This window comes from Bradysia coprophila (genome assembly GCF_014529535.1).
Source record: "Bradysia coprophila strain Holo2 chromosome X unlocalized genomic scaffold, BU_Bcop_v1 contig_26, whole genome shotgun sequence".
Taxonomy (NCBI): domain Eukaryota; kingdom Metazoa; phylum Arthropoda; class Insecta; order Diptera; family Sciaridae; genus Bradysia; species Bradysia coprophila.
Window position 1 is genome coordinate 3,340,800 of NW_023503313.1, and position 11,565 is coordinate 3,352,364.

General features: G+C 36.4%; 1 protein-coding gene across 1 annotated transcript; it reads left to right on the forward strand.

Moving 5' to 3' along the window:
- Window positions 1–3,406: 3,406 nt before the first annotated feature.
- Window positions 3,407–8,989, forward strand: LOC119069191 (dnaJ homolog dnj-5). The gene is made up of 8 exons (XM_037173137.1): window positions 3,407–3,647; window positions 3,709–5,584; window positions 5,727–5,880; window positions 5,952–6,076; window positions 6,154–6,167; window positions 6,229–6,317; window positions 8,311–8,549; window positions 8,646–8,989. Exons 2-8 carry the CDS (start codon window positions 3,747–3,749, stop codon window positions 8,737–8,739), a joined length of 2,553 nt encoding a protein of 850 aa, XP_037029032.1. The 5' UTR covers window positions 3,407–3,647; window positions 3,709–3,746; the 3' UTR covers window positions 8,740–8,989.
- The last annotated feature ends 2,576 nt before the right edge of the window (window positions 8,990–11,565 follow it).

Below are 11,565 nucleotides of genomic sequence, written 5' to 3' on the forward strand. Positions count from 1 at the left end.
AAGTGTTCTCAATTCGAGAAAATATTTTCTTTCAATTTTGAGAACGGAAAAGTGTTCTCATTTCGACAAAATATTTTCTTAGACTTTTGAGAACGGAAGTGTTCTCATTTCGACAAAAAATTTTCTTGGACTTTTGAGAACGGAAAAGTGTTCTCATTTCGACAAAATATTTTCTTAGACTTTTGAGAACGGAAAAGTGTTCTCATTTCGACAAAATGTTTTCTTGGACTTTTGAGAACGGAAAAGTGTTCTCATTTGGCAAAAATATTTTCTTAGACTTTTGAGAACGGAAAAGTGTTCTCAAAATATTTTCTCGAAATGAGACCACTTTTCCGTTCTCAAAATTGGAAGAAAATATTTTCTCGAAATGAGAACACTTTTCCGTTCTCAAAATTCGAATAAAATATTTTCTCGAAATGAGACCACTTTTCCGTTCTCAAAATTGGAAGAAAATATTTTCTCGAAATGAGAACACTTTTCCGTTCTCAAAATTGGAAGAAAATATTTTCTCGAATTGAGAACTCTTTTCCGTTCTCAAAATTGGAAGAAAATATTTTCTCGAAATGAGAACATTTTTCCGTTCTCAAAATTCGAATAAAATACTTTCTCGAAATGAGAACACTTTTCCGTTCTCAAAATTGGAAGAAAATATTTTCTCGAAATGAGAACACTTTTCCGTTCTCAAAATTCGAATAAAATATTTTCTCGAAATGAGACCACTTTTCCGTTCTCAAAATTGGAAGAAAATATTTTCTCGAAATGAGAACACTTTTCCGTTCTCAAAATTGGAAGAAAATATTTTCTCGAAATGAGAACACTTTTCCGTTCTCAAAATTCGAATAAAATATTTTCTCGAAATGAGACCACTTTTCCGTTCTCAAAATTGGAAGAAAATATTTTCTCGAAATGAGAACACTTTTCCGTTCTCAAAATTGGAAGAAAATATTTTCTCGAATTGAGAACTCTTTTCCGTTCTCAAAATTGGAAGAAAATATTTTCTCGAAATGAGAACATTTTTCCGTTCTCAAAATTCGAATAAAATACTTTCTCGAAATGAGAACACTTTTCCGTTCTCAAAATTGGAAGAAAATATTTTCTCGAAATGAGAACACTTTTCCGTTCTCAAAATTCGAATAAAATATTTTCTCGAAATGAGAACACTTTTCCGTTCTCAAAATTGGAAGAAAATATTTTCTCGAAATGAGAACACTTTTCCGTTCTCAAAATTGGAAGAAAATATTTTCTCGAAATGAGAACACTTTTCCGTTCTCAAAATTCGAATAAAATATTTTCTCGAAATGAGACCACTTTTCCGTTCTCAAAATTGGAAGAAAATATTTTCTCGAAATGAGAACACTTTTCCGTTCTCAAAATTGGAAGAAAATATTTTCTCGAATTGAGAACTCTTTTCCGTTCTCAAAATTGGAAGAAAATATTTTCTCGAAATGAGAACATTTTTCCGTTCTCAAAATTCGAATAAAATACTTTCTCGAAATGAGAACACTTTTCCGTTCTCAAAATTGGAAGAAAATATTTTCTCGAAATGAGAACACTTTTCCGTTCTCAAAATTCGAATAAAATATTTTCTCGAAATGAGACCACTTTTCCGTTCTCAAAATTGGAAGAAAATATTTTCTCGAAATGAGAACACTTTTCCGTTCTCAAAATTGGAAGAAAATATTTTCTCGAAATGAGAACACTTTTCCGTTCTCAAAATTCGAATAAAATATTTTCTCGAAATGAGACCACTTTTCCGTTCTCAAAATTGGAAGAAAATATTTTCTCGAAATGAGAACACTTTTCCGTTCTCAAAATTGGAAGAAAATATTTTCTCGAATTGAGAACTCTTTTCCGTTCTCAAAATTGGAAGAAAATATTTTCTCGAAATGAGAACATTTTTCCGTTCTCAAAATTCGAATAAAATACTTTCTCGAAATGAGAACACTTTTCCGTTCTCAAATTGGAAGAAAATATTTTCTCGAAATGAGAACACTTTTCCGTTCTCAAAATTCGAATAAAATATTTTCTCGAAATGAGACCACTTTTCCGTTCTCAAAATTGGAAGAAAATATTTTCTCGAAATGAGAACACTTTTCCGTTCTCAAAATTGGAAGAAAATATTTTCTCGAAATGAGAACACTTTTCCGTTCTCAAAATTCGAATAAAATATTTTCTCGAAATGAGACCACTTTTCCGTTCTCAAATTGGAAGAAAATATTTTCTCGAAATGAGAACACTTTTCCGTTCTCAAAATTGGAAGAAAATATTTTCTCGAATTGAGAACTCTTTTCCGTTCTCAAATTGGAAGAAAATATTTTCTCGAAATGAGAACATTTTTCCGTTCTCAAAATTCGAATAAAATACTTTCTCGAAATGAGAACACTTTTCCGTTCTCAAAATTGGAAGAAAATATTTTCTCGAAATGAGAACACTTTTCCGTTCTCAAAATTCGAATAAAATATTTTCTCGAAATGAGAACACTTTACCGTTCTCAAAATTGGAAGAAAATATTTTCTCGAAATGAGAACACTTTTCCGTTCTCAAAATTCGAATAAAATATTTTCTCGAAATGAGAACACTTTTCCGTTCTCAAAATTTGAATATTTTTTTTTTTTTAAATGAGACTACTCGGTCAGTCTCGGAAAGTATTAAATCCGAGACCACTCGGACAGCCTCATCACGTCTAACAAATGAAAGTCTAAAAAGACTACTCATTCATCCTCAAACATTCTCGAAAAGTAGTCGAAACGAGACCACTCGGTCAGTCTCGGAAAGTGTAAGGAAAAATTATTCGAAAAGAGACCACTTGTCCAGTCTCGGAAAGTATTAAATCCGAGACCACTCGGACAGTCTCATCACGCCTAACAAATAAATGTCAAAAAAGACTACTCATTCATTCTCAAACATTCTCGAAAAGTAGTCGAAACGAGACCACTCAGCTTCTCTCGTTCATTCTTATTCATTTACATAAAATAAATTAAAATTGAGACTTCTCGCAAACTGAAAAAGTCAATGAGACCGAAATGAGACCCTTGAGACTACGTATTTTTCGGTCTCACTGAGACTGAAATTTTTACCCGGGGTATAGAGTAATCGATTGAAATTGATCAAAAATATATTGAAAAATGGTCAGTCAAGGGACCTGACCCGCCCAAAAGGTCGGACCTAGTATAAGCAACATAACTATGATATGAGTTGTTACATTGGTGACTAGTCATAAAATTTTATTTAAATGCGCAATTTATTATTATATTATCATTTCTCTGGTTCTATACACCTCATACATTCCATTTGAATTTGAAATCGAACCGCCTCCTCAATGTAATTGTGCTTTTAGGTTACCAATCACAGATGGTTCTGACAGTCAATCGAACAGGGATTACAAAAATGCGACAAAATATCACTCAACACAACCCTGGTCAATGACATTTCCTCAACACTGCCTCGTTCGCAATTTTTTTCTTTATTTATCGTACAAAAATACTAAGTAAATTTTAATTTTATTAACGCTTATCTCCACAAATAAAAGTACATTTTTCGTCGTATTATTAAGATCTACCTCAGTGAAACACACAGCTCTACCAGATGACATTAGCTAAATAGATATTGGTGATCATAAGTGATTCGAAAATCTGCGTCCATTCTAGGTAAATAATCAAAAACTGTGTGCAATTGGACTCTGTTAAATTCAGTTTTGATCAAAACCAGGGCAAATTGTCTTCATTCAAAAACAAGTCATTCTTGTTATGTCGGACTCGGGCGGTAATCATGAGCGAAAGAATGGACTGTGGGACGAGGGATTCGGTAACGTGAATCCAAGGCAACCAACCATGCTACCCACTAACGGAAGCTTGTATTCTGGCCATGAACAATTTAACATGGTTCATCCAGATGGTGATACGTACACCGTTTTGCCGATTGGTAATGGCAATTTCATCAAAGTGTATCACAAAAACGATGAGTCCATGAACTTCAGCAACTATGAACTGTTTTCCAGCAATAATTTTGGACCGCAAAATATGATAAAAAATATTCAACCGCAACAGGAAAACTATTTCCATCAAAGTGAATCGAATGCTGTGGCCGACGACAGTAGTACGAGTATGTTTATCAACCAGTTGGTCGGGCAAAATTGGGTGCCGAATAACTCCGGAACCTATTCACAATTCGGTGAACCGCAACCGCAACAACAACAACAACAGCAGCATCCACAACAGCATATGATACCCCGTGATCATTTTATGGGTTACGGTAGTGCACCGATCAATTCAACCGATAATTATAGCTTTGCTTCGACTCAGTCCAACTACAACGCTCCACCGTGTATGAGTGCGGTCAATAGTCCTCCATCAATTAACGCAAACAACAGTACGTCCGGTACAAATGGAAGCTTCCAGCATGAGAGCATTTTGAAAAAGACAGAGGTGAAGAAACCGCGAATGGTCGCTGAAGTGAAACCAATGCGAATGACCTATTCGGACGTTTTGAGCAAAAATGTTTCATTGGGCAAAACGGATAATCCAACCAGCACCGTTGCTCCGAATGACGGGCCAAATGTTCAGCCCAAATTGAAATCTGGCAAGAACGTCGAGAAGAACAAAAACAACTCGCATTTTGTTGTTGAAAAGAAAAGTGGAAGCAATAGCGACGACAAGGAGTCAGCTGCGGTCAAAACGAAACTGAACAGCGGATCAATGCAACGAAACGACGATCAGAACGGTTCCATCCCGGCCAAAGAGCATAAAGCTTTCGTCGAGGAAGAATTTAACAAAGAGCACAAATCTCACGAAAGTGATGCCTCGAAGACTGCCAAGAAACGATCCAATGGTAGTGTTGCGAATAATGGAAACGGAAACGGAAATGCCAACGCAAAGGCTACCAATAAACCGAAAAATGTGAATGGCTCCAGCAATGATCTCAAGAAACGTGTTCAGAACAGTGTTGACTTCGAGCAAGTCAAAGTGGACGAAACGAAAAACGCGAAAAATTCCGGATACTTTTACAACGTAACGAAAAATGAGTCTCAATCGGACAAAGTGAATAAACAATATCAAAATTCAACTCGAAAAGCCACCACTCGAACCACGACAATCGCATCGTCTCAACCGTCTCGGTCTAGCAATAAGACCGAAAAATCCAGCACATCATATCAGAAGCGTAATCATCGATCGCGTCAAAACAACACATACGCAATGTTGGTAAAATTATTCGAAAAATGGCTCGAGTACATGGTGAAATTCGCGCTATGGCTCTTCACATTGGTGTACGACGTGGTGGTCTTATCGTTTGGGATAATATTTGAACGGTGCCACACATTTGTCGACTTTGCATTACAATGGTATCAGATCATTCGAACCGAGTTGAAGAACAATTCCGGACTGCCAAACGCTTATTGTAAGAAACTGTGGCTGAAGTTTGACAAAAAATTTGCTAAAGACTCGAAGTGGGCATTTTGGCGACGGATATTCAATCGGAAAAAAATACGAGAACCAGTACCTGAATATGTGAGAAGTGGTCGATTGCCATCCACTGGAGACGAAGCCATGTACTCGCTGATGAATTGCAAAGGGAAGGATGCTTACAGGTCAGTGATTTTAAAAAGGAATTGAATTCAACAACATTCGTCGCTGAAATGCATCGATGCATTGAAGCGTACGGTATCTGTGGGAAATGAACCGAATTTCCGTTGTCTTCATCGAAACTAAAATACTGAAATAAATTTTCAGCATTCTTGGGGTGTCGTCGGATAGCTCACAGGAACAAATTCGGAAGCATTACAAAAAAATTGCGGTTCTTGTTCATCCAGACAAAAATAAGCAAGCAGGTGCTGAAGAAGCTTTCAAAATTTTACAGAGATCCTTTGAACTAATTGGAGAGCCGGTAAGAAATTACTGCCGTAGTGATCAGCCTGACAAAAAATAACGGAGCTCTAATTTCAACGAAATTTCCAGGAAAATCGTCGCATCTATGATCAAAGTTTAGCGGAAGCGCTCAATGCCGAAAAAGCTTGGTCGGAACTGAATGACTTATTAACACAACTCCAATCGAAAATAGCTGAAGCGGCTAATACAATCAGGTACGAAGAAGATTTTCAATTCACCGATTTGTTCGAGATCTTAATTCCGAAAATTCTTTCCCAAAACCTCTTTACAGATGCAGCAGTTGTGGTAAGATAAAGAAATGCTTCTTCACATTCCTTGTAAATTTTCATTAATTTTTCGTCAATAGGCCTACGTCATCCCCGGCGACCTACTGGACGACCTCATTTTGCTGCTAGGGAATGTAACTCGTGTAAAATTCGTCACACTGCCAGAGAAGTACGTAGAAATTTTCATTACACGCGTAAACAAATAGTCCTCCGTCACAACATTACTCCGTAAATGATGTCTTCGCGTTATTGTCGGAAAGCAGATGCTTCAGCAACACTATAAAAATGTTGGCCAATAACTCTTCGCCGCTCACCAATCTAACTAATTCCGATGGAATTTACGGCATTGGTAAATTTCATACACCCGTCGTTTTTTTATCTTGCAGAGATGCATTCGTATTTGAAGCATGAGCTTTTAGTGACATGTTTTTTAGAAGAATGGAAAAATTTGTCCACCCCAGACCCATTTGTTCAGAGCTCCGTATTTCGACATGATATTTGTACGACAAAGTTATTGATAAGACCTAAGCACCGGTAATCTGAAATATTTTGGACATTCTACTGTCACATACCTCACTACGCAGTTACCTCTACGTGGCTGTTGAGTCCTATCAAATACCTTCAGAAATTGATAAACACTTAACAATTTAAAAAGATTACGAAGTTAAAGGTACAAGTCAATATATCGGAAAATGTTGCATAAAACCGTAACTTTCGAGTGTCGCAATTAATGCCTCGTTCTCAGTTGAGATTTCTTGGGTTAAAAATAGAAGCCAAATTGAATGTGTCATCCACTCTTAGGACACAATTTTCATATGATGAATGGGACAATGTTTGAACATTTATCGCTTCCGTTAATCACTGGATTCAGTTTTTGCGTTTTCTGTAACCCTTGAGTAACTCTTTCACCGTGTTAACAGATGCTACAATGCGCACACTATCGGTTCAAGCTGAATTCTCTGTTGAATTCCCGTCGGTCTTCCAATGAAACTTTTCATTTTCATCAAATAGTGCGAGATGAAATCTGTTGATAAATTTGCAGAGCTATTTTCGAATCGACTTCATGTCACCAAATTTATAACAAAAATAGAACTCAACAAGTTGAATCGTCCCGAAAATTTGTTTGTTTTTTCTTAAATAATATTTTCTTCAAAAGTTGATTCGGGTGCATTTCTTAGGGCTAAATTGCAGTTTAGTGGAACAACCCCGATTTGAATGAAAGTGGGTGGGATCGACAGGGAGTAGTCACCTGATGACGAAACAACAAGATTTGGGACGCGGAAGCACCTCCCTGAGCCGCCAGGGCCCTCCAAAGTTTCCACACTTTTTCCAATTTTCGCGTTTTTTTTGACGGAATCGACAGTAGAAGGTCCACAGATGACAAAACAACAAGAATTAGGAAGCAAGAGCCTCTCCCGTGGCCGCCAGGGCATTCCAAAGTTTTCACACTTTTTCTAATTTGTGCGTTTTTTTTGAACGAATTGACAGTATGAGGTCCACTGATTACAAAACAACAAGAATTGACGCGCACGAGGTCCTTCCAAATGTGTCTCGCCTCTCAGAATAAATTTACCTTGTACGAAATGCCGAGGACTTCATTGTGCCCTACAAAACAATTTCATTTTCTTTGTACGAAATGCCGAGGACTTTACGACGCCACGAAAACAACGAAAGACGAAGAACTCTACTGCCACCGACTCAGAGACGGAATAAGAATATAATGACTGCAACTAGATACATTCGTAATTTCATTGCAACAAGGGCATCAGTACATATAAAACACGAAAAATGACGATTCCGTATAAAAAAACACGCAAAAATTGGAAAAAGTGTGAAAACTTTGGAGGGCCCTGGTGGCTCAGGGAGGTGCTTCCGCGCCCCAAATCTTGTTGTTTCGTCATCAGATGACCTTCCCCTGTTGATCCCATCTACTTTCGTCCAAATCGGGGCTGTTCCACTAAACTGCAATTTTGCCTTTCTTAGATCTATCGGATGTAATCGTTCCCTGGATCTCATGCAGATATCTAAACGAGAGATCTTGGCTAAAATTTGAACTCACATTTAGTCGCCTTAACTTCAGCATGTCACACGATTAATGGAACTGCTGACCAAATATTTCGGTTGCCTTCCTAAACAATAATCCAAATCATTTTTATCGACAGGGCGACATTTGGGCTGAAACGACAATGTTCGGTTTCTGTTGGAAATACTTAGCTCTGATGGAAGGCAAGGTTTACGATATAACCGAATGGGCAAATTGTCAAAAAGGCGCACTGTCTCATCTGCAACCTAATTCTCATATTGTCCAGTATCGGATCGTTCTCGGTTCCCAGCAGCACCAGCAACAGCAACAAAATCGAGAGGCAACGGCTGCACAACAGCAACAAGACAAACATTCAAGGTAAGAGAGAAAAAGAGAGAGAGATTCCGCGAAGAGAGCGAAAATGTCTTGTGATTTTTTGAAATTGATAACAAATTTTTACGAATGGCAATTTAGTGAACCTTCGTTGGACGAATTTCTGGATAATCTGTATAGCGGTCAAAATCCTCAAACTCACAGTGGATCGAGACGGCGTACACGCAAAAACTAAAAATAAACTACGAAATGAATTACAATTATGATTTTGAAGTATTTTATGATAAAACAAACAACTAACGTAGCGTAATAAACATTATACCCGTGTTGCATAAATAATTTAATTTAAAATGAACATTTTTTCTTTTTGTTGTTGCGATTGGCTAGAACAACAACAACGACACAACAACACAAGATTAACTATTCAATAAGAAAGTAAAATTTTACGTGTAATATTCAAGTGAAATATAAAATCTAAACAATAACGAGTCCGTACCTTAATTTCAGCTATGTACTTGGCTTTTACTGGCCAACACCAGTAAATTTTCATTTTATACTCGGTTGGGTGAAATCTGAAAAATTATAAAATAATGAAAATCGTGGCACTTCTACCAGAAACATTTAGTTGCCAGTAATAAACATTTTGGGAGTCGATGCCTAGAAGCCATTTTTCTGAACAAATTCTTTAAGAGCAATGGACCCTGCCTGTGCGTAGCCTACATTCAGGCAGAAAATGATAGGCTACAAATTTGCAAAGGGTATATTGCTCTTAACTTTATGAACGTCATCACCCGCTTTAAGCGTCATCAGGAGCATACATTGCAACTGAGAACTATGAAAAAGAAATTATTTGAAAGATATTTTACATCATTCAAACACTGTGCATTGCATATATATCAAACGAATCAATTTTAATTAAAAATATTGCTGTCACTCGAGAATTGCGTCCTGTGAGCATGTTAATTTAGCACATTTTACCTAAGCAACATATGTGCTAATACCAATTGCACTTATCAAATCTTATGTCATATATGCTCACGCTTACTCATGATCCAGTATTCTAAACATTTTTTTTTTTGACAAAATGATTAGATGAGTTTAATTCTTTAGGATGTTCTACCTTTCCCTGATTGAAACCGAATCTTTTGCGTTATTAACTTCAATATAAAGTTTCATTTGTAAGACATTGAGTTACACACATTTAAGTGCTGCGCATACGTCCATAGTCCTTAATGAAATTGAAGTGAAAATCAAGGAAAACATTTCCCCCATATTTTCCTGAATTTTTATTAAAGATATATTGTTGGGAAACTTCAGAAAATGTGAAAAACCAAGAAAAACACTAAAATTTTCCCAACTACTTTCAAGAATTAGGATTCTAACTTTAAGTGAAATAGTTTCCATGGGATATGATTCACACGTGGATACAACAAAAAATTTTGCCAAGACGGTAGCTCACTGTCATCAAAAACATGTCCCTTCCTGGACTATAATTCTCGTATACCAAGTTCAACAACTCATACCTCGGTTTGTGTTGAGTTAGGATCAGGGTTTCCGTTATGGTAACTCACCTACAATTTATCTCTCATATGATTACTCTTTGTAATTTATGTTGTCTCGCCGTCGTAGTTTCCTTTTCGATTCTCTGAGGTAAGTGTAATATAGTCAAGAATGTGGTAATGACTATTCGTCTGAATTCTCCTAGATTTTGAATTTCACGCTTCCCGCTTCTACTTATTTGACAATTTAGATCAATTCGCAGTCTGAGTTTAGAAATATTTTTCATATGAAGGATAAGTCCAACGCACTTCAAGCAAAAGTGATAATCTAAATAGGGTACTGAAACTTGACAGTGCTATATACAAAATTTTACACTGTAAAAAGAGTGGGGATAAAATTTCATACAAAATAGTACTCAATTTGGCAGGTGTCATTAACAGCACTTTTGCTTGAAGTGCGTTGATAAGTCTCATCATTAGTGTTCTACAGGCACCAGTTAAGACAAATATTGTTGTTTAACTCTTATGATGCTGGAATCGAAATTAAATTTGAATTTCCCTGATTTTTTTTCGCGTTTGATTGGTTTGTAACTTTCTTGCCTATTAGATGTCGATTAATTCAGAAGAATTACGATCAAACTGACTTGTTTAAAGCTCATGAAATGTATGGTAACACACATTATATTCCACCGCCAAAACATACTTACTCAACGACAATTGACAGGATGACCAAACGTTATCCTCAGCTGTACTGTTCAACGAAATTGCATAAGTTTAAGGTCGTTTGTGATAGGATGTTCAATAGATTTTCTACTTCTTCCTTCGACATTAATTACCAAGATAACAACGAAAAGCACAACGTCATCCTCGCAATCAACATAAATTGTTTTATGTACCTTCTTGAAAACGGTATGGCTTCTTATCGGGTAACATTTTGTGTAATCTATATCTCGTTTTTATCTGTAAACGTGACGCCCGTCGCTGCTATCAATAATTACCAAAAATATTTTCTTTTGTACTTTGATAACGGAATGTGAATTTTTCACATGTCATTTCGATTTCGGAATATCTTTTCCACCCTAATACGATAAAAGATTTTCGTGTATTTTCACAAGTGCGTTAAAGTTCTTTCGTATCTTACCTTGCCTTCCTGGTGGCTCGTATTGGCAATCGTACACCTAATGCGTAAGGAACCCTACATCGATACATCCATCGAAAATAGCTCTTTTATAGTACTCATGTGGAAAGTGTGATGCTTACCTTCAAGTTACCTCCAAACACGTTACGTAAAACTCGTTCAAACATGTACATTTTCAATTGTTTAGCTGTGTAAAACGTTTCTGGTAGGCAGAACGTTTATCTGTTCATTACGACATAAGCCTCTTTGTCTCTTTGTTTTTGTTGTTATGTTAACAAAAATAGTTAGAATTTAATGATGCTTTAGGGCACATTCTAACGATAAATAGTTTTCTTTCTATGTATAAGTACAAGAAGGGAAGTCGAATTTTTGTTCTCGGAATCTCTCGACAGATAGATTAGAAAACATTAGAAGTACGAAACGA